Source organism: Corticium candelabrum, chromosome 3, assembly GCF_963422355.1.
Source record: "Corticium candelabrum chromosome 3, ooCorCand1.1, whole genome shotgun sequence".
NCBI classification, from domain to species: Eukaryota; Metazoa; Porifera; class Homoscleromorpha; order Homosclerophorida; family Plakinidae; genus Corticium; species Corticium candelabrum.
The window spans coordinates 6,062,734-6,084,594 of NC_085087.1; the positions used below are offsets into that span (position 1 = coordinate 6,062,734).

The 21,861-nt window shown below is 39.2% G+C and overlaps 5 protein-coding genes and 2 long non-coding RNA genes across 8 annotated transcripts; 3 read left to right on the plus strand and 4 right to left on the minus strand.

Moving 5' to 3' along the window:
* The first annotated feature begins 310 nt into the window (after nt 1-310).
* On the plus strand, nt 311-1,533 carry LOC134177311 (uncharacterized). The gene is made up of 2 exons (XM_062644088.1): nt 311-568; nt 715-1,533. Exons 1-2 carry the CDS (start codon nt 489-491, stop codon nt 1,202-1,204), a joined length of 570 nt encoding a protein of 189 aa, XP_062500072.1. The 5' UTR covers nt 311-488; the 3' UTR covers nt 1,205-1,533.
* A 226-nt stretch (nt 1,534-1,759) lies between these two features.
* On the minus strand, nt 1,760-5,742 carry LOC134177544 (uncharacterized). 2 transcript variants are annotated; one of them, XR_009969540.1, is made up of 3 exons: nt 5,568-5,742; nt 5,466-5,509; nt 1,760-1,912 (listed from the first exon to the last, which is right to left on the minus strand). It is a non-coding gene; the product is annotated as an uncharacterized LOC134177544 (long non-coding RNA). The 2 variants fall into 2 exon arrangements; XR_009969541.1 differs by having other exon boundaries at nt 5,435-5,509.
* A 62-nt stretch (nt 5,743-5,804) lies between these two features.
* On the minus strand, nt 5,805-6,966 carry LOC134177521 (uncharacterized). The gene is made up of 5 exons (XR_009969533.1): nt 6,932-6,966; nt 6,845-6,871; nt 6,439-6,606; nt 6,173-6,373; nt 5,805-6,118 (listed from the first exon to the last, which is right to left on the minus strand). It is a non-coding gene; the product is annotated as an uncharacterized LOC134177521 (long non-coding RNA).
* Nucleotides 6,967-10,075: 3,109 nt separating this feature from the next.
* On the minus strand, nt 10,076-12,659 carry LOC134177355 (uncharacterized skeletal organic matrix protein 5-like). Its single transcript, XM_062644128.1, has 5 exons — nt 12,441-12,659; nt 11,878-12,006; nt 11,614-11,813; nt 11,191-11,538; nt 10,076-10,385 (listed from the first exon to the last, which is right to left on the minus strand). The coding sequence occupies exons 2-5, from the start codon at nt 11,945-11,947 to the stop codon at nt 10,176-10,178; spliced, it is 828 nt and encodes a 275-aa protein (XP_062500112.1). The 5' UTR covers nt 11,948-12,006; nt 12,441-12,659; the 3' UTR covers nt 10,076-10,175.
* Nucleotides 12,660-13,807: 1,148 nt separating this feature from the next.
* LOC134177289 (uncharacterized) lies at nt 13,808-14,684 on the plus strand. Its single transcript, XM_062644071.1, has 2 exons — nt 13,808-13,911; nt 13,985-14,684. Exons 1-2 carry the CDS (start codon nt 13,832-13,834, stop codon nt 14,490-14,492), a joined length of 588 nt encoding a protein of 195 aa, XP_062500055.1. The 5' UTR covers nt 13,808-13,831; the 3' UTR covers nt 14,493-14,684.
* Nucleotides 14,685-15,183: 499 nt separating this feature from the next.
* LOC134177156 (lecithin retinol acyltransferase-like) lies at nt 15,184-16,842 on the plus strand. Its single transcript, XM_062643897.1, has 3 exons — nt 15,184-15,286; nt 16,185-16,237; nt 16,316-16,842. The coding sequence occupies exons 1-3, from the start codon at nt 15,207-15,209 to the stop codon at nt 16,681-16,683; spliced, it is 501 nt and encodes a 166-aa protein (XP_062499881.1). The 5' UTR covers nt 15,184-15,206; the 3' UTR covers nt 16,684-16,842.
* Nucleotides 16,843-19,623: 2,781 nt separating this feature from the next.
* On the minus strand, nt 19,624-21,861 carry LOC134177685 (mannose-binding protein C-like). Its single transcript, XM_062644463.1, has 7 exons — nt 21,787-21,861; nt 21,664-21,737; nt 21,477-21,583; nt 21,023-21,151; nt 20,926-20,957; nt 20,344-20,691; nt 19,624-19,966 (listed from the first exon to the last, which is right to left on the minus strand). Exons 1-7 carry the CDS (start codon nt 21,859-21,861, stop codon nt 19,757-19,759), a joined length of 975 nt encoding a protein of 324 aa, XP_062500447.1. The 3' UTR covers nt 19,624-19,756.

Below are 21,861 nucleotides of genomic sequence, written 5' to 3' on the forward strand. Positions count from 1 at the left end.
CGTGAGTGTCGTCAGAAAGAAAACATTGCGGGGAGGGGGCGTGAGAAATGTTTGGGCGAGACCGTATTGGCACCCCACAACTGCTAGAGCAGTTCTTTCTAGACTAGCAACGTAAATACAAACAGCCACAGTATCACGGCAGGAGCTTCTCACTGCAAAAAAACCCACCTTGCAAAACACCGTGTGTGCAATAAACCGACCTTGCAAAAAACCGTCCTTGCAAAAACCCACCATACAAAAAAACCGACCTTGCAAAAACCGACCTTACAAAAAACCGACCTTGCAAAAACCGACCTTACAAAAAACCGACCTTGCAAAAAACCGTGATCCTTCTCGGCCACGGCATTATATATATATAGATAGCTGGATATTTCGCCGGGGAGGACGCGGCGGAAAGGGGTCTGGCTACGCGAGACTACAGTCGCTCTAATTCGTGAACGCACTTTCTACTAGGCTCCTCGATCTACGACCCCAGTGGTTTAGTCATCATGTCTTCCGATGCCTCTTCTCCAGAATGTCTTCTAACCTACCTACACGGAGTGAAATGCGAGAAGTTGGGGGATCCAACGTAAGTCATGCATACACTCTAGCTAGTTTCGAAACTGTGCTAGAAGCTCACCATGTGGTTAAACACAATATGAGTTTTACGTCACAGATTTTGTGCTGAATACTGCACGTTCGACTCTATAGCTAATGGTATACAAAATGTTTCAGGAAGCTCCGTGAAGGAGATCACTTGGCAGTTCATTCCCAGGAAGGAGGCATTTGGCACCACGGAATTTACAGCGATGGCAAAGTCTATCATTTCTTCGGAAACGACAAACGTCAGGCTACGATATCTCTAGATTTTTTCATGGATTTCGTTGCAGGGCGTACCGCAACTTTCATTTTCCGCTACCCACAAGATGGATATCTCCCACCGAACGATGTGGTTGCCAACGCAAGGCAGATATTTACGACACAGAAATGGCCAGAATACTCACTTCTGTCGAATAACTGCGAGCACTTTGCTACGTACTGTAAGACTGGACAGGGATATTCTACTCAAGTGTGGAACGAGGTTCAGCGTATTCTTACAACAACTGTGGCTGGTTTTAGTCAGGGTAGACTGCTGGGAGCGTCAGTCGGTTCACTGACAGCAGCAGTCAGTTTGGCTTCTAGGCTTGGGGAACTCAATTCGGATGGAAAGGCCAAAAAGAACTAAATGATAGGTCAATGTGCACTTGTATTTGTAGTCGATCTACATTTTGTAGTGTATTGCACGTCTATTTACTATTGGTTGTTAGTAAAGGGGCGTAGCCTATACCTATTTAGCATTTGACTGTTTTGATTACTTGACACTTGCGAGTTTGTCGTTGTTGTGTGTAGAAATACTGAATAGAGTATCTAAAGGAACTAAAGGACCCAGAAACATAACAAGTGGCGACGAGGATCGGATAATACTTTTGCTTGCAGAGGTGTACGGTTCTGTGTAGCCCGAATTGAAGAGTTCGACAGTAACAATTCCCAAGAGAGAAAAATAGGCGGTTTCACGTCGGATCCGCGTCGGAATTTACTAGCGTCTGATCAGAGGTAAGTCCGAGGCCTCTAGCGCGGAATTCGTTCGAGATTACCTCAGGATTTCAGCATCGGGACCGACGCGGAATTGAAGTGAGCGTCGGGATGACCTCGAAATTACGTCGGAATACTATGGTCGCGGGATTGACTCGGGATACGGACAGTAGTATAATGAAGTATACTTAGATTTACATCGATCGCGTAACCAATTAACAATGTCAACATGCATAAAACTGCTCTATTTGAAACATGCACCGCACAACAGGCTACAAATTGTTTAGCTAGACCCGATGTCTTCTACGGTTGTTTCTATGGCCTTCTGAACTGTCTTGACGATTGGTGTGATGGTTGATACCTAAACCAAACAACCATACAATAAATACCACTGACAATTTTAAACATCCACGCAGATATTACAAGCACTCACACTTGCAGATACAGGCATAAATATAAAGACACAGAACACAAGTACGCTTATAGTACAAGGACATGTACACACAAACACAGACACAGACACACACACACACACACACACACACACACACACACACACACACACACACACACACACACACACACACACACACACACACACACACACACACACACACACACACACACACACACACACACACACACACACACACACACACACACACACACACACACACAAACAAACAAACAAACAAACAGACAAACAAACAAACACAAATACACTGTACAAACGTAACCTAACATAAAACCTAAATGTCAGAAGCAGCCTCATTCAGGTTACACCCCAATATGTCAAGACTCGCCCCAACTGTTAGCAGCTGCATGGGCGCCATGCAATACATCAATTAAACTCTGAGCCTGCGAAAGTATTCCTCTGGAGCCTGGCCGAGTACTCAAAAGGAGCACCAGCATGTGAAGCCAATTAGCAGCTGCCTAAGAAAGATAATGTCCCGCCTCTGTAAAGATCAATCCACAAACAAGAAAAGGAGTTCCAAACTAAAGAACAAAGAAGGTACATTACAACCTCAATAGTCAGACTGTAATATTGCATGACAAGTCAACTTTGCAGATGATGAACAATAAACGTATTTAGCGTATAGAGTTTACTGTGCAGAAACCGTTCACGATTCATAAATGACAATTTCTATGGAAGTGCAACTGAACAGCTGTTAAGCGATTTCAAGGAACAAAATAGGTTTTCTTGCTGGAGGAGAGGTAACATGGAATAGAATAAGACAACTAGAATTGAAACTTGAGAAAATAAGACGTGAATATGGTTGTAATTCATAAAGACAGGCATGGCTATATAGTAGAGATCTGCTATTGTAAAACTATCCTAGACATCCAATTTATGTTAGACATGGTCAAGCAAGGTTCCAAGTTGCTAAACATGCATTGGTTGAAACGTTGCATAACTTTGCATTGGCTATAGTCTACAGGAAACAGTTTTAGAGTGTTGCTGACCGAATAGAGTAATACAAATGCACCAGTAAGAAATTTTTGGAAATTTTTTTAGATTTGTTTGAAGATTACACAGTTGGCATACGCGTGTCTTATTGCAGACCTGAAAAGGTTTTCCATTTAGGAGGCCACCTCTATATCTCTGCCATGGCTGGCAATGTTCACACTGTAATACTGAGACAATATTCTGACCCTTGTGAGCCATCGTATGTATAGCCAAAGGGTCATTCTGTATTACAGCAATCATTTACTGCTGTGATACGGTATCAGTGTTTGCATTTTTAGTTAGCTAAAGCTCTTAGTTTAGCATGCTACGGCTACAGAAAGTTCCTTTCATACGTGGACCTAGTGACTTATTATGTAATTCACCAAATTGCAGAATTCTTGGAACTATCATGGGTTAGTCGACAACATTACCTAACATAACTAACTGGACCTGCACTGTCTAATACACCTGAAAAATTGATAATTAATAACCACCGAGGCTTGTTGTTATCAAGTTCTATACTACCTGGCTTTCATGCCAAGCTGCAAAAACTGATACAAAACAGTAAACACTCCCATAATATTCTACACGTTTCACATTACTTGAGCTGAAAGCAATGGTCAGCAGTTCGAGTAATCATACAACAAATCACAACATTTATAGGTAAATTACCTCAAGTCTGTGGAGTCTTTAGACTTGCCCTCAATAATTAGCCAAGGAAAAGCCAGGGCAAAAAGTTCTCAAAAGCCTTCAGACTCCTTGGTAATTTATCTCGATAATGCCTCTTAACCATAATTTAAGTAATAAAAGGGTACTAGTTATCTGTAATCGTATATGTAATTGAACACATGAAAGCAACTTTCTTGATTTGCAATAAAACTAATTTCATTTTCGGCACACAATCCTTCATGTTCAGAGTAGATCTTTGTGTGATACAGATAGAAAATTTCTGTTTCAAGCGATGTTTGATCATTGTGATTGACATGCAAATTACGTAAGAACATCACTATGCTTTTACATATTACATTGACACCTTCGTAACTACTAGATTACCATAATTACAAATTTAATTCACAGTTCTTAGCCTAATAAATTAATCTTTAGCCACCCCTCTATAACTAAAGTCTAAGAGAACGGTCCATCTGTCTGTATAAACGTAATTCCAGCATATCTCCACCACTTGGAGTCCAATCAAACTCTGTCAAATTGCTCACACTCATACATACACTATCAAAGTAAATATCTTGTTTGCAGGCTAGGTATACCGAAAAGTGCCAAAGGGTTACAAGCTCATCACTGGCATCAATTGCGTTGATTTGTGGTATCCGTCTTACATCAGAGCGATAATAAAGGATCCTGACAGTTTTACTTTCCGAGTCAAAAAGGTACACTACTTGCTGTGTATCCGAGCCCTTCATCACAAATTTACATTGATTTCCTCATCAGTACGCCTCTACCAGACAATCGTACGCAATTGTACATAACCTTTGTACCTAATCTTTCTGGTGTGCAGTCCTCTCAGCCATCCAGCACGTCCCAAGGTGGCGCACCAGAGAATGACATTCAGATATGAAGGTTAGCCATGAAATAAGCAGAAAAATCCGATGAATATACGGTCACGAACATAAGAGGGTCTCTAAATCAGGATAAAATTGGGTGTTTGGTGATGCAATATCTTTAGAAAATGCTTCAGATATTCAATAACCGATTAGTGATTTGGAGAACAAGAGCCGTCATATAAGTTTTGCTGTCTGGATTAGTGGCGAACGAGGTAGGAGTAGGGTAATACTAGGAGCCTCTAGTCATGAGCCTGAACACTGGTGGCCTAGGTATGATTGGCATTTATTGTTAACCCAACGCAACAACATTCGTGCCCCACCTAGGTGACAGAGCAACCTTATTTAAGGACAGTGCTGTTCTCTCCATAAGAAGATGGGAAAAGAAGAGGTTTCCTAAACACAGCTTACTTCATTTCGTATCTGTTGACCTAATGCAACCAACTGAGCATACAGTAAGTAGTCAGAAATACACAATGAAAATGAATTTGATCCTTAATTGCTATCAGGAATGTTCGAACATTACTTTGGAAGTTGTTAACTTGTCGCAAACAACAAAGCACTCTGGAAGTACTTTGTTGTTGGCTACATACATAGACATACGGATGCACAGACACACATACAGACACAGACACAGACACAAACACACACAGGTACACAGGCACAAGCGCGTGCACACACAGACACAGACACAGACACAGACACAGACACAGACACAGACACACACACACAGACACACACACAGACACACACACACACACACACACACACACACACACACACACACACACACACACACACACACACACACACACACACACACACACACACACACACACACACACACACACACACACACACACACACAGCAAATACATACCTGGCACTTTGACACTCCACATCACACATACTAAGCTTGATTACAGCATAGAGTCTAAGACCATGTCATTGTCCCCTGTTATCAAAACAGTCAATATCATTAAGTTGCTAGAAAAGTGATGCAAGCGTCATACCTTTTAGTTTATATACAAGAACGTGTAGATATACCTATAATAGCTATGAACAATTCCATTGATATTCACAGATAAATTAGATCTTTGTGCAAAGTTGTCAAGTCAATTGATTATACAAATTAATTAATATAATTCAACATACACAGGTCCACAACATGCAAAGAATGGTTGTCATATATTAATTAAGTGTATATATATATATATATATATATATATATATATATATATATATATATATAAAGGATAGCATATACATTATGGAAATAAAGTACGAAATATGGATAGCCTATATACATATAGCAGCACTCATGATTCAGAATATAACCATTTTATGTTACATAGCACCAGAATATAATTATACCAAAACAAACCATACAATACCATAAATACATACAGTAAAAATAGAACAGAAATCGATAAATATATAGAATATGTTTCATTAATGAATAGTCATTTAAACCATTTGCTTTGATCATGGCATTTATCTGTTATGGTTTTAATCACCCAGTCAGCCTTCTCGGTATCTGACGGATACTTCTTGAAACAATGACCTGCAATAGAACTTATACTTTGTTTGTCATACTGTCACAAACACTACACCGTACTTCTTATAGCTCTAAGCATATTACTATCGATTGCCTTTTTCGTGGCACTTCCATAAGCTGTTTGAGCTGCTTGCTCCTGCTTGTTGAACAGGCAGTCTAAAAGATTTCTTGACAGTGCCTGCCTGTTTGAGGCACTTTGCTCAGACTCCAAAAGGCTGATATATGGAACTTTTACTCCAAAAATTTTGTCGCCAAGGAAAACTGGATATAAATAATATATATAAAATTCAAGAGGTAGTTAGTTGTCTGTACATATAAAATAACACCTTTGTTCTCCAGACTTTCTTGAATTTCTTCTGTCTGTGAAACAAGATGCACGATTAGACATAGCTAATAATTAATTGCCATACATTAGCTCCTTTAAACATCCCAATTAGCTTGGAAACACTGTTTTGTATGATTTCCAGCTCTTCCAGTACAACCCGGGTGTTTCTCTACATTGAATATATAAATGCAATAAAGAACCAATTGAAATATATTTAACTTCAAAGCTATGTTCAAGTATACGTGTGTATTGTAGCTACTTCCTTAACTTTAGAGATATCTACTGTAACTTTAGAGCACAAGCAGTGAACAATAAAAATAAAATAATTTAAATAAAATATAAACAGTTAAGAATTGATCATTCACTAGTGAGGACAGTACCAAAGCAATTACAACCACAATCCAAACCTGCTGCAGTGGTATTGTCTGGTCAGACTATCATCAATAAACAATCAATCAGCATTATAAATAATTTTAAAGAGGGAAGAAACTCACCACTTGGCTGGGTAAATCAAAATGTAGTATTTCCTAAGTAAAGAATAGTATCTTATTAAATTAGAGATTAAGCAACACTGAACTAAACATAAGTAAACATAAGTAGGAAATGCAAACCTGTCAGGGAAACTGTATGACTGTCTGCTGCTCCTGTGTGGTGTGTGTGTGTGTGTGTGTGTGTGTGTGTGTGTGTGTGTGTGTGTGTGTGTGTGTGTGTGTGTGTGTGTGTGTGTGTGTGTGTGTGTGTGTGTGTGTGTGTTGACCGACTGTTGGAAGGAAGCTCAAGAAGCATCCATCTAGCAAAAAACAATAGTTTCAGCAATAGTAGACTTGTGGAGAGTTGTAGTTTTATCTAGAAATTACTAAAACACCTTCTATAGCTGCTAGTGTTTTGTGCCATGGCACACCTTGTATCATTAAGAAGCAAAAGATTTAGTAGCAAACATACAGCACACCTAGACTGTAATAATTTGATATCTAGAACTAACGCCATCTCGAAATCCTCTCTCTTGAATATTTCCCTCTCTTGAATAATCCCTCTTTCAATTATTTCTCTTTTAAAAATATCATATTACTAGAAAATTAATTAAAGCTCAAAGTTATTGTGCAAATTCCTAAAAAAATCCTAAAATCAAAATATGAAATGCAAACCTGTCTTGAAAATGGTAAGACTGCCTGCTCCTGCTGTCCAATCTGTCAAACATTAGCAAAATAATACGTAGTTTAGTTGCGCAAACAATATGACACACCATTTAAAAAGAACGATAGTGTTGCTTTTGCTAGACAAGAAATTAATTCCTCTCATCCTTGAATAACTCTGTGCATGCAGAAAAGGATGACAGATACCTGCTCTTGCGGTGTTGTTTGTTGTTGTTCAACCTATTACAAAATGTATGTAGGCAATAATATTAAAATTGGTCAGTATGACAATGACACACCAGCTGACTATACATATACGTGTCATAAGCTAAACAACAACAACTAATTCAATTAAATCACTAAAACATGCAGACTTATATAAACTAATTAAGGTTAGCAACCTCATTCTGTGGTAAATTGTATGATGGTTTCACCTATATAGAAACATACAAATATGAGTATAAATAATAATTACTGACTGTGTAGTATATAATTAATTAATTAAATTTAATGTAGAATTAAGTTAATTGAAAAGTTAATTAAATTGTGCTCACAATTTCAAAAAATGGTGTCGCATTTTCAGCAATCTTTTCAACATATTCATTTTGTGTGCCAAACTATGTGATGCATACAAGCTGAAATCAAAAGGTGTTATATTAAGACAAAAACTCAAGCAAATAGACAGATAAACAAAAGAAAAGACAAAACAACCAAACATAAATAAACTTAACATGAATCTTCAACTGAAAAATTAGTGGTAAACAAACAAGCAATATAAACTTAATTTAATTAACAGACAAAACAATATAAAACAATGCAAATTACACACACACACACACACACACACACACACACACACACACACACACACACACACACACACACACACACACACACACACACACACACACACACACACACACACACGTCTTAATTATTGATACTTGATGCATTTTTAGCGAAAACTTCAACGGTTTTCAAGATTTTGGCACTTGTATCTACTTTGCATAATCACGTATATTGCTGCTATCCGACTATTGCTGCTGTTGCTAGTGCTCTATATGCTCTATATGTACAATCATACAAAAATAGAGAAATGATGTCCAGTGTCATGTGCGTAAGAGCATCAACATGACCTGGCTAGTCAGAATATTGATTTTGCTGTAGATTTACTATTGTAATCAACAAAACACTAATTACAAAAGCAGACTGTGAACATACAAGCTTATGACTGTTAAAAACCGGTGGTTTGTTTACAGCACAAGTAGATAAGCTGGATGAGCAAGCTAAGTTGTTTCTCTTATTAAACGAACTTGGTATCAAGAGTAGATTGAACAAACATCAACAGATAAGTTAATTGTCCAGCGTTAGCTTTGTATGTTTGAACTTGCATTGATGCCAACGTGACCTAGCCTTGGAGTCCCGCAACAGTAACATAAGCTGTACGGTATTGACTATGAAAGAAACATTTTTCAGCGGTACAATTGTGTGCGAATAATGGTATTGCAATATAACAGCGGTATCTATTCTAAATAAGCTGTTTAATCAACGATTCTACGTGTACTCGACAGTTCCAGACTTGCATTATCCGGGAGCTTAGATAGCGCCTACGTCGTTCGACTACTACGTAGACTCTGCCGCTATACAATGACTGACGCTGGGAGACTGAACGTAAGTTAGAAAACGTGTTTTTACGTAACGTCGTGAGGCATGGGTATTCTTGTTGCTTGTTTTTTGAACATTGAAAACATGATGCAGAAATGACTGACTCACATGCTAAGAGCTGTGTGCGCGTAATTGTAGGGTTGTACAGTATTGCAAAGGCCGGTTTTATGATAGAAAGTAAAGTACGAAAGTGCATAAGCTTAGTTTGGCGATAGTTCTTTGTTGCTGTTTGGTTGTGCCCATGGCTGTACGTCAGTTCGTTCCTTTTGTCTAACATCATTCTCTTTTCAGATTACATACATGTACACACATTGTACATTGTCTGTTAGTCGTTAAACGCACATTTTAAAGAAAGTGTTACATACACAGATGTGCAAAATCTAGTAAGAGATTGTATACCTTGTCATGCAGTTGGTGTTGTATATGTATTGTTTCATCTGCCTGCCTGGTTGTGTGTTTGTTTTTGTTTGTTTTCGTTACTTTGTCCATCTTTTTGTCTGTCTGTTTGTCTGTTAGTCTTTCTGTTTGATGCTCTGCTTGTCTGTGAGTCACCTGCATGTTTGCTTGCTATCCTGATAAGCCATAGTGTTTGTGTAATGTAACAATATTAATTGAATGGTATTAATTGGCAATAAAAAGTGATTCTTAGGTAGTGAGTTACATAGGGGTAACAATTAAGATCTTGCAAATTGGATGGCCAGGCTGGTCCCACCTGTTGATTTCGTACCCATATGCACATAACTGCATAGTTTGTCTATCTTGCAGATGTAATGTGTATCTAAATGAATATATACACTGTAACCGCATTTAGCTGGTCAAGATCGGTTGGTTATGTTGTAATGTAATCAAGCACATAATGTAGACTAGTTGACCTATATATACTAAACAACTAAACCAATTGTGTGCTTAATGCTATCATGCATTTACGTAGTGCAGCTTTTCATCGTGCCATGATATAAGCAATTGCTTTAGTATTTACGTGTCCATTGTAGTTTCCAGCACTGTTTCTGATGTGCTGGTACTGTGTTCCAAAACCAAGAAAAGAATCTGGTGTATAACAATCGTTCTCATTGTTAGCAAGAAATCCCAAACGAGCTCCAGCATGATTTGAGATGTAGCGTGAGTGAGTGGGTCTTGTGTTAAATCCTTCCTGTATTCAAAAACAAGAGTCTCACTATATTACCAATACCGCCTAGACGGTGCATGGCGCTTTAGTTTAGTGTTGATGGCAAGTAATACATTTTTACTGCAAAAAGCCTTCTTACCACTAATTACACAAATTGATAGGCAGAAACCCGGTTGTACAAGCACAAACTGACGTAGGAGGGCGTGCAACAAGTTTGTCAAAGTAAATAAAAGAGAGTGTTAAATTAAACAAAACATTGATCATACTCCTGACACAGCAAAGCGAAACAGCAAACTCTAGTAGGAAACAGCTAACACCTCCGGTAACAGATTACAACTCAGACAGTTTCAAATTATAGATACTTATTTCTCTTCCTTTCCTTAATTCATGAAACATGCGGTGCCGCACTATCAGTCAATTTTGTCAATTTTGCCTTTGTAAATATTAACAAGCATTATAAATGTAGTTAAGTCACGTTTTCAGCCATAGTTTTAGTCCCAGCTGTGCATAAGAGCGTTTGCTGAAATAGTTGAGGGAGCATGCACGTGCCCTTCTGATGCCCTCCAGTTTTTGTGATTAATTTTTTAGTTGTACAGCATCCTCTTGTGTTATTTTTGTGTATTTCTATTAGAGCTATAGGGTTAGGGTTAGAAATTAGGGTTAGTACTGCTTTCGTTTTATCTGGATTGTTACTCTTATTACATCTAACATGCAGGCAAGGAGCGAAACGTTTAGCTAAATTGAATTGCTCCTATTGGGACGCAATATTGTACGTCTTGTGTGGATTTGTTATGAGTTTCATGTTCTGAATGTGACGAGCTTAGCTCACCCTATTGCAGTGTTGCTGCAGAGATGACGTTGGCAGTAAACTTCTCCACTTATTTTCACCAATACTTGTGCCTCTGTAGTTTCCATCAGCAATAAGACTGTAGAGAGATGATGCGCTGTAGCTGAAAGTGATCCACCTCATCGTTCCATCTACTTTCATTCCCAAACGAAGTTCAGTAAATGGTAGTGTCCAATACGAAGCCAGTTTTGCTTCTTTGTCATCCAAGTCCAAATTAGTTGGTTGGAATGTTTCCTTGTTTGACCACAGATCGCTTCCATAGACAAAGTTTTGTTGATTTCCATCTATTTTCATGATCAGAGTCCAACCTTCATTAGCATCACAGAAAACCTGTTATAGACAAAATCTCATTGTAAATTATAGAAATTCATTTTACTAAAATAGCTCTAGATAGTTCTAGCTAACCTGATAAGGTATATCATTGTTGGATGGTTTAATCCAATACTTTCCATTTTTGTCAGAAGACTTGTAATAGAGTGCTATTTCCTTACACGATGGTACAGGCAAAAGAGGCGATTTGCCGGGTGTTAGTAGCGACAGTGTCAGCCAGCTGTTACCGTCACAATACTCTACCTCCTTTACTTGATGATTGTACTTTATCATACCTGATCAATACATTTACTGAATATACTTAATTGTTTATTTGTAATGCATTCTGATATGCTTTACCTTTTCTCTCATTAGAGCACACGTTTGAACGGAAAATACCTGGTGCCCCCCTCGGTCCGGTTGGGCCCATAACTCCGATCTCGCCTGCGACACCTTTTGGACCAACTTTTCCGGTTGCCCCTTTATCACCTAAAGTTGGTACATACAATAGCAATTTATGTAGAAATAATTTTAGAACAAGGTTAAATTTATTTATGAATTTGAATTGTGAAATTTAATTTTATAACATTAAAGTGTTTAATTGAAAGTAACACAATCACTTTAGATATTTGTTTGACAGTAAATTGATTTCACATATACATGTATTAGGTGATGCAGCTAGGTAAGAGAAATCAAATAAATTTTTGTTTCTCTTACATACCAAGTTCTACTGAAGTGCAATAAACAGGTTTCGAATTATTAGACCTGCTTACGTTTTATTCTTTCTAGAACATTTAGTACACAGTTTCTGCAGGAGCATAGAGAGAGAGAAAATGTCTTTTATATGCTCCTGACTTCTGCTTTAAATATTATTTTAATTATTTGATTCTATTATTTAAATTTGATAAATCACGTACAAATACCTTTTTCTCCTCTTTGTCCTTCTGGGCCACGACCTCCAAGATCGCCACGATCACCAGGAGCGCCAAGAGCTCCAGGAGAGCCAGGAGCGCCAGGAGGACCAGCAGATCCAGGAAGACCTTGAATGCCTGCTATATTTACTGTACAGTACACGTTATTACTCTATCCATTGGTTACAAATAGTTATATACAATGTGTGTCTACCTGAACAGCAAGTGTGTTTGCAGCCTTTGCTTTCCTACGAGAAAACAAAGAAATTGTTGACTTCAAAATCGTGCACGCTGAGATGAGAACGTAAAGCATTGCAATGACTAAAGCCTATGTCATTACCGTCTCTTCTTCGTCCGTCGTTGCTTTAACGGTCACCGTCAACGACAAGAGCACAACGAGTCTGATTCCCTGCATGGTACAGTACTGTACGTCGTGGAAGAGAAACCGTTGATAGTGTCTCAGCAGACTTGAACGGTAGAACTGACTGCTGGCGGTCTAGTATTCGTCATTTATAGTTTTAGGTGCCACGGCGACCGACGTGGTTAGCATATAACGCTCCTCCTTGTCGATACAGTCCACGTCATATAGTCTTACCACAAACGTTTATAGCGGCGGTGCAATAACATGCAGTACCATTTATGGTTGTTATTCGAGCTGGACCATCTAAGTGACTGGGACTTGACAACTTGGCAAGTTGCATGAGTGTCTAACTCCTACATGCCAAGTCGCCAAATTTGGCAACACTTTGAGACAATTTATCAGAAATTTGGCGACAGAGTAATTGATCCGACGCTATTCAAGCACCGTTTGCAGGTGGTGTAGGAAGATGCTCACGAGCGGGACTGTACAGTGGATGTCATCATGAGTAAGCAAAAACTAGTCTCTAGACCTCGCTTGCCAGACCCTAACAGATTGCAAAAGTCTCTAACTGGCACGGAAAATTTCAATTCCTACGCTGAGCGAGGGGCTCCATCTCCCATCCTCGCTTCCTACACCGGTCGTTTCGCTGTATTCTTTAGCGATTTCTTGTAGCTAGGGGGAGACACCGCCTACTAGATCCGGTCAAATCAGCACTCTAGCTATCAAAGAAGAAATACTATGACACGCACAACACAAGTCGACATACCCATACCACTATACAACTTTGGGTTGAGTTTGCGAAATAATGCAACAACCTAGACCGCTCACATATCCGTCTATCGACCGGCCGGCCCACATTCCTCTAATGGTTCGGTCGGTTGTTGGTCGACAAGACTCACTGCTGTAACTAGAGGCTCTGGTTAATATAAGAAAGGATAAAAGCCAAGTGTCAAATTAAAGGCGGTCACAGTCCGAGACTCAGAGCGCGCGTTTCTGTTAGTTAACGAAGTCCCGTATATATAGATGCTTCTCATCTGATCACATGTCTCTCGACAGCAGTTCTCCAGAAACTTCTTTGACTGCTTTGCCTGGAGTGGAATGCGCGAAGTTTGGCGATCCAAGGTAGGTTTACAGTTGATCTCTACTTCGTCCTGTACTTAACTGGTACACGCGTGTACTGGACGAAATGCTTCAGGAATCTCCGTGATGGAGACCATTTGGCAGTTAGGAGTAAGGATTCGAGTATTTGGCACCACGGGATTTACTGCGATGGCAAAGTCTATCATGTCACCGAGGACGGCAAATCCCAGGCTACAATATCTCTAGATTATCTAATGAAATTCATTGCAGGGAATATAGTAACTTTCGTTTTACAATATCCGGAAAGCGGATGCCTCTCACCGAAAGAGGTGATTGCTAGAGCGAGGCAGATATTCACGACAAAGAAATGGCCAGATAACTCACTTATTTGGGATAACTGTGAGCACTTTGCTACTTTCTGTAAGACTGGGAAGAAATATTCAATTCAAGTGTGGGACGAAGTTCAGCGCATTATTGCAGCAGGTGTGGTTGGTTATAAGGTTGCTGGATCACCAGGAATGTCAGTAGGTTTACTGGGAGCTTCAGCCAGTCTTGGCTTTAGGGTTGCATCTGGCAGTGATTTACATCCAAATTCTGATGGACATGCAAAAAAGAAGAACTGAAATGTATGAGGTTGATGTATGGACTCTCTAGACTTTGATGTCTGTACTCTTTAGATTTTGATGATTGAGTGTTATGATGCGTAAATGGCTTAAAATTGTAACGTGTTGTCAGCTGGCTTTGCTATACAGTCAATTTGTGTTTATGAAGAGGCAATTGTAAATGTTTGCGGTGAACCTTATGGTTACAGTCACTGTGCGACAGTTTCGATCATTACAGCTGTATATACACAAACACATTATATGACACACACACATACACACACACACACACACACACACACACACACACACACACACACACACACACACACAAGGGACTCGATTGCTTATCTGCTGTATAATAACCTGAGGCGAAAAACTCTAGGGTCCACAGTAGTGCAGTCGGTCACGTGACATACGATCGACCAGTTGACTACTTGCTCCTCTTACTGCATAACACGTGACCAAGCTGCATAGCAGCCGTTACTAATTTGGTTCTTGGAGGTTAACTAAACAGGCTGGCCAGTTTCAAAGCAGACTAAATGTTACAAATTAGGTGTTTAGTTGACATTAAATTTTTTCATTAATTAAACTTACCCACCATCTACCTAAGGTGTTAATTAATTACAACGAAGCAACAAGCTGCAGACTACAATAGTCTTAGAAAATCAGTACAACTTAGTACAGTGACTTGATTCAGTTAGTTAGCGCACGCTAGTTAAACGGTGCGTCCTGATGGCGTGTTGCCAACAGCCACAGTCTAGTTGGATGTCTTGGCTTACTGGAGTGTCGTTCAAAAAGCTTGAAGATTTTAGGTAAACTGGTTATTGTTATCTGTTTTTCATACCGGTGTTTTGTCGGGATAGGCCTAGCCTACTAAGAATGACGACTGTCGTGGGCGTAGGCACCGGAAATCGTTCGGCAGTGGCTAGTCCAATATCAAAGATTCTATTTTCGCCATAAGTAGAACACGACACAGCAACTTCTGTTTAGGGCGTCGTGTACGTAGCTACATTACCCGAGGCGTGAAAAGCTTGAGTAGAGTCCCGAATTTAGCTTTTTTATTGCTTCATATTGGAAAATCAGACTCTTCCTCAAAAAAGAGCTTGTGGCGGTACGAAAACTAAACCGATTAGCTTTAATCTAACAAATGATTTATCTTTACTTTGATGTAAAGTTGCTAGTGTCCCATAGTAGATCCGGGACTCTACTGTACAGTGACGTAGGCCGGTGACGTAACGGACGGTCGACCGACAGACGACTCGCTCCGCCTCCTTGCATGTGCGCTCATGATCACAAGTGCGGATGAAGTCTTCAGCGTTACACACACACACACACACACACACACACACACACACACACACACACACACACACACACACACACACACACACACACACACACACACACACACACACACACACACCGGCAGCAGCCTTGATTCAGATTAGTTAGTAGAGCACTGCTTGTGCTATGAAGTGCTTTTATATTTAGTATAGAATACAAACTGTTTGTGGAGTCAACTGTGCTAGCTTTCTGTGCTTTGTGTGTGCTTGTGTGTGTGTGTGTGTGTGTGTGTGTGTGTGTGTGTGTGTGTGTGTGTGTGTGTGTGTGTGTGTGTGTATTTGAGATGTAGATTTAAATTCATTTAAACAGACAATTTAGTTCTTATAGTCATTGGTCAATGTTTACCAATGGCTCTAATTTTTTCAGGGATCTCAAGAATGGGGACCACATTGCAGTTGATGGCATGAGCTCTATTGCAGGTCTTGGATTGTTATCGCTTTGGCATCATGGCATTTACAATGACGGTTGCGTTTACCATTTTGTTGGTGAATCTAAAGGAGATGCAGAAATAAAGAAGTCCGAATTAATGGACTTCTTCAGTGGACGAAATGTCCTTTATCAGTTTATATACGAAAAGGGAAAATGTTTCTCTCCAGAAGAGGTTATCCACAGAGCTGAGCAGATATTGCTAACTGGAAAATGGCCTGGCTACGAGTTGTTGAAGAACAACTGTGAGCATTTTGCTACATTTTGCAAGAAAGGAAAAGCATACTCCAATCAAGTCAAAGAATGTGTAACTAAGGCTGTTACAACTATTGGAGTAGGAGTGGGTTTGGTTGCTGCTGTGGGGGGTGTAGTTGCATATGCACTCGGCTCAAGTACAAGCAGTGACAACAATGATGATGATGATGATGATGATGATTGATGACCACAATCAATGAAAGAATTAGTCTGTTTCTAATCGGTTAGAGTTGGTGGTTTATTCGACAACTGAGGACTTGAATGTGAACAATTAGTATATGTACTCCTTGTTCCATGTTGTTTAGTGTTAGACCTGGCAAGACAACGTATTGAGTTGACTGCAGCTTTTCTGGGGTTGCTTGCGAAGTAGTCTATAAGGTTATTCGACGCATGGTGCACTGATGGCATAGGTGTATTATTATGAAATCTTTTAATTAAACAATAGATAATTATAACCATCTCATAGTAGGTTAGTCTATCTACTTGTGCTAGATGGACTAACCTACTTTGAGATGGTTATAATTATCTATTGTTTAATTGCTGTAATGATCACACGCACTTACTCACTCACTCACTGATTTTATTAATTAAGTTTCTTCACACATACACTCTGTGACTCATTTAGGGAGCATCTCTAATTACTGGAAATTTTCTTCGATTCGAACAATGATCAGATTGGTGGTGACCACCCTCTCACCCCTTCAATTTACTTAACAAATGTCTGAAACATGTTTACAACACTGATGTTCTCGAAAAAATTCAACGGCGTTTATCAACCTTACTTTCCCAAATAGAGTAGCTTTGCATCGTGACAGGCTTTAGTAATACCAACAAGCAATAATAGGACTATTTGTCTACTATATAGTAGATGTTGCTCTAGGAAACAGTCGTCACGTACAACTTGCACATGGATGTTAACACGCAGCTCAGTGTGTTGTGCCAGAGGTGAATCGGTACATGGACTAGTAGGCTGTAGTTTAGACTAATACTTTTAGTGTCAGACGTTTTCGGGTCTCTACCCCACTCACCGACTTCTGAATGTTAATTGTTGGGATTGGAGAAAATGTTTGGTAATTGGAGATGTCCCCTTTCTCACTCACTCAGCTCTTGCTTTGCCATGCTCACTTGTCACATGAACGTTACTGTATGGAGAAGACCACTTGTAGGCGGCTGACTGACGTACCTACACACACACACACACACACACACACACACACACACACACACACACACACACACACACACACACGCACACACACACACACACACACACACACACACACACACACACACACACACCGAGAAATGGTGCACTGTTAATTGACATAACTTAGTACCACAGCAGATTGTGAACAAAAAAAGCTTATAACTGTTAAAACCGGTTTGTTTACAGCACAAGTAGATAAGCTGGATGAGATAAGATAAGTATTCTCTCTTATTTAACAAAAAGTATAGCTGGATTCCAAATTGTTACTGTAGTGATCGTGAGCTAGCGATTTCTTCAAATGCCACAGAACATCAATATCAGGCTGCACGACTGTCATAGTGCAAGTCTGAGTCAGACGATGTTAGGTGGAGGATTTACAGTGATTCATGCATGTAGCACCGTTTGAGGTCAAAATTGTGTATGCAAAAGCTTCAATTTGTAAGTACACATTGAACTTACAACTGACCAACCCTTTAGTGCATATTTTAGTTGGTCAATATTAATAGCTATTTTTTTAAAGTTATAGCGACTATTTGCTTATTACGAGTGGCGTATTCTTATCTATCATGATCAAAGTAAGTAACTTTGACGTACAATTAAGTGTAAATACAGTATTAGACCAAACTTTCATGGTTGATATTGATGGTGAAATGAGATTTACTCTGCTGAAGCACGTATGACCGACCAACACTCAATGATTTAGTACTAATACACTCACTGTCTTTGCTGACGTCAACTGGCTGATGAAAAACCAGGATTGTCATGCAGCAACTCTAAACTAGCCTTGGCGTACCGCACAAAACAATAGCGTTACGTAAACTGTACGGTATTGACCTCTAGAGAAGCGTTTTTCAGCGGTACCATCGTGTGTGAATAATGATATGGCAATCTCATAGCGGCAGCTATTCTAACTAAACTGTTCAATCAACGATTCTAATTACTCAAACATTCCATACAGTTGGTACCTTATCCAGGAGTCTAGATCTAGCGCTGAAGTTTTTCGACTTAAAATATGTAAACTCTGGCGCTGTACAATGACTGCATGGGGCTAAGAGACTGAAGGTAAGTTATAAAACGCGTTCTTTATGTAATGTCGAAAGGAATTGGTATTCTTGTTGCTCGTTTGTTTTGAACATTGAAAACATGATGCAGAAATGACTCACATAATAGGACCTGTGTGCACGTGGTGTATAGATGTAGCATTGCGGAGGCCGGATTCATGACATAAATTAATTAGGTGCTGAAGCGCATATAGAAGCTTACTAGATAGCTAAGTAATTAATTTGGCTTTATATAGTTCTTTGTTGCGTTGTGGCTGTCAGATCGTTCCTCTTGGCTATCGTCATTCTCTTTTCAGATTGCATGCAGACAGTCTGCATTGTCTGTTAGTCGTTATCCCACATTATTGCAAGAAAGTGTCACATTCACAGATCTCTAAATTTACTAAGAGATTGTATACCTTGTCATTTCATATTCACTTGGTGTTTTTCTGTCGTTTCATCTGCCTACCTGGTCGTCTGTTTGTCTGTTTGTTTGTTTGTTTACTGTTTTTGTTACTTTGTCTGCATGTCTGTTTGTTTGTCTAAGTTGTGTGTTAGTTTGTCTGATTGATGCTCTGCTTGTCTGTGAGTCATTCAGCTGTTTATAAGCTTGCCTACCTGCATGACTGCTACAGTGTTTGTTTAGTGTCTCCATTGCATGGTGTTAATTGGCAATAAAAAGTGATTCTTAGAATAGTGAGTTACCTATAGGGGTATATAACAATTAATAAGATTTTGCACATTTGACGGCCATGCTGGTATCACGTGTTGGTTTTGTATTAGGGTTGCTGTACCCACATATGTACATAGTTTTCTATCTTGCAGACGTGACATGATGTAGGTGTGTTTAAATGAATATTTATATACACCGTCAAAATCGTTGGTTTATGTTGTAATGTAATTAAGCATATAGTGTAGACTAGTTGACCTACTAAAACAATGTGGTGGATATCATACTTGGAGAAAATCATCTTAATTAATGCTATCATGCATTTACGTAGTGCAGCGTCTCATCGTGCCATGATATAGGCAATTGTTTTAGTATTTACGTGTCCATGGTAGTTTCCAGCACTGTTTCTGTTGCTCCTGCACTCTGTTCCAAAGCCAAGAAAAGAATCTGGTGTATAACAATCGTTCTCACCGTTAGCAAGAAATCCCAAACGAGCTCTAGCATGATTTAAGATGTTGTGTGGGTGAGTGGCTCTCGTGTTGAATCCTTCCTGTATTTAAACACAAAAGTCTCAGATATTACCAATTAATTAAAACGGCCGGACAGTGGTGGTTTAGTTGTTACATTTGGTGTTGATGTCAGGTAGTACCATTTTACTGCAGAAAACTGTCTTACAACTAACTACACAAGTTGACAGGCATAGAAACCTGGTTGTAGCAGCACAAACTGATGTGCGAGGGAGTGGCACAAGTTTGCCATAGAAAAAAAAGATAGTGTTGCATTAAGCAAAACATTAATTATACACCTGAGGCTGACACAGCAAGCGAAACAAAAAACTAAAACACTAGTAACACCTTCGGTTACAACTCAAGACAATTTCAAAGTATATATATTTTTAGTTATGACTGTTAGTTAGGTAATTCTCACCCTATTGCAGTTGTCCTGCAGAGATGACGTTGGCAGTAGACTTCTCCACTTATTCTCGCCAATAGTCGTACTTCTGTACTTTCCATCAGCAATAACGCTGTAGAGAGATGATGCGCTGTAGCTGAGGGTGATCCATCTGATTGTTCCATCTACTTTCATTCCCAAACGAAGTTCAGTAAATGGTAGTGTCCAATACGAAGCCAGTTTTGCTTCTTTGTCATCCAAATCTAAATTCGTTGGTTGAAGTGTTTCCTTGTTTGACCATAGACTGCTTCTATAGTTAAAGGTTTGTTGATTTCCGTCTATTTTCATGATTAGAGTCCAACCTTTATTAGCATCACAGAATACCTGTTGTAGACAAAATCTTATTGTAAATAAAGAAATTAAATAGCTAGATATATAGTCTTAATTAACCTGGTAAGGTAGATTACTGTTAGATGGTTTAATCCAATACTTTCCATTTTTGACAGAAGACTTGTAATAGAGTGCTATTTCCTTACACGATGATACAGGCAAAAGAGGCGAGGTGCCGGGTGTTAATAGCGACAGTGTCAGTCAGCTGTTACCGTCACAATACTCTACCTCCTTTACTTGTTTATTGTACCTCATCATACCTGAACAACACATTACACATTTACTGAATATAGTTCATTTGTAATCGATTGTGATGTGCTTATACCCTCTCTGTCATTAGAGCACACGTTTGAACGGAAAACGCCTGGTGCCCCCCTCGGTCCGGTCGGACCCCTAACTCCGGTCTCACCTGTGACACCTTTTGGACCAACTTTTCCGGTTGTCCCTTTATCACCTAATGTTGATACATACCAATTTATGTAGAAATAATTTTGGAACACGGTTAAATTTATTTGTAAATTTGATTTATAAAATTTAATTTTAGAGTATGCATGCAAGTGTTTGAAAGTAACATAATAAATTGATTTCGTATACATGTAGTAGGTGAACTATATAAGTAAGAGACAAATCAAATCAAATTGATTTTTTGTCTCAAGTTTCAATGCAGAGCAATATACAATTTTCTAATCATGAGAACTGCTTGCGTTTTATTCTTACAAGACTTTCTAGAACATTTAGTACACGTTTTTGGACTAAATATTAATAAATCACGCAAATACCTTTTTCTCCTCTTTGTCCTTCAGGACCAGGACCTCCATGATCGCCACGATTACCAGGAGCGCCAGGAGCACCATGAGCGCCAGCAGCTCCAGGAAGACCGTGAATGCTTGCGATGGTTATTGTACAGTACACGTTTATTACTTTATTGTAATTTGTTACAAATATGTGTACAATATGTCTCTATACCTGAACAGCAACTGTTTTTGCAGCCTTTGCTTTCCTACGAGAAACAAAGAAATTATTGACTTCAAGTCATCACGCTGATATGAGGAGGTAAAGCATTGCAATAACTAACGTATGTGTAATTACCGTCTCTTCCGCGTCTGATGTTGCTACAACGGTCACTGTCAACAACAAGAACACAACGAGTCTGAATCCCTGCAT

What these genes read in the sequence shown, in the direction of transcription:
- LOC134177156 (XM_062643897.1), top strand. Translation starts at nt 15,207, where the DNA reads ATGGCGTGTTGCCAACAGCCACAGTCTAGTTGGATGTCTTGGCTTACT. An exon ending in AAAAAGCTTGAAGATTTTAG is followed by an intron (nt 15,287 to 16,184) that starts GTAAACTGGTTA and finishes TAATTTTTTCAG; the next exon opens with GGATCTCAAGAATGGGGACC. An exon ending in TGGCATGAGCTCTATTGCAG is followed by an intron (nt 16,238 to 16,315) that starts GTCTTGGATTGT and finishes GTGAATCTAAAG; the next exon opens with GAGATGCAGAAATAAAGAAG.
- LOC134177289 (XM_062644071.1), top strand. Translation starts at nt 13,832, where the DNA reads ATGTCTCTCGACAGCAGTTCTCCAGAAACTTCTTTGACTGCTTTGCCT. An exon ending in GCGAAGTTTGGCGATCCAAG is followed by an intron (nt 13,912 to 13,984) that starts GTAGGTTTACAG and finishes GAAATGCTTCAG; the next exon opens with GAATCTCCGTGATGGAGACC.
- LOC134177685 (XM_062644463.1), bottom strand. Translation starts at nt 21,861, where the DNA reads ATGCAGGGATTCAGACTCGTTGTGTTCTTGTTGTTGACAGTGACCGTT. An exon ending in AGGACAAAGAGGAGAAAAAG is followed by an intron (nt 21,152 to 21,476) that starts GTATTTGCGTGA and finishes TATCAACATTAG; the next exon opens with GTGATAAAGGGACAACCGGA. An exon ending in ACAATAAACAAGTAAAGGAG is followed by an intron (nt 20,692 to 20,925) that starts GTAGAGTATTGT and finishes TGTCTACAACAG; the next exon opens with GTATTCTGTGATGCTAATAA.
- LOC134177311 (XM_062644088.1), top strand. Translation starts at nt 489, where the DNA reads ATGTCTTCCGATGCCTCTTCTCCAGAATGTCTTCTAACCTACCTACAC. An exon ending in GAGAAGTTGGGGGATCCAAC is followed by an intron (nt 569 to 714) that starts GTAAGTCATGCA and finishes AAAATGTTTCAG; the next exon opens with GAAGCTCCGTGAAGGAGATC.
- LOC134177355 (XM_062644128.1), bottom strand. Translation starts at nt 11,947, where the DNA reads ATGGGCCCAACCGGACCGAGGGGGGCACCAGGTATTTTCCGTTCAAAC. An exon ending in GTGCTCTAATGAGAGAAAAG is followed by an intron (nt 11,814 to 11,877) that starts GTAAAGCATATC and finishes TGTATTGATCAG; the next exon opens with GTATGATAAAGTACAATCAT. An exon ending in ACAATGATATACCTTATCAG is followed by an intron (nt 11,539 to 11,613) that starts GTTAGCTAGAAC and finishes TGTCTATAACAG; the next exon opens with GTTTTCTGTGATGCTAATGA.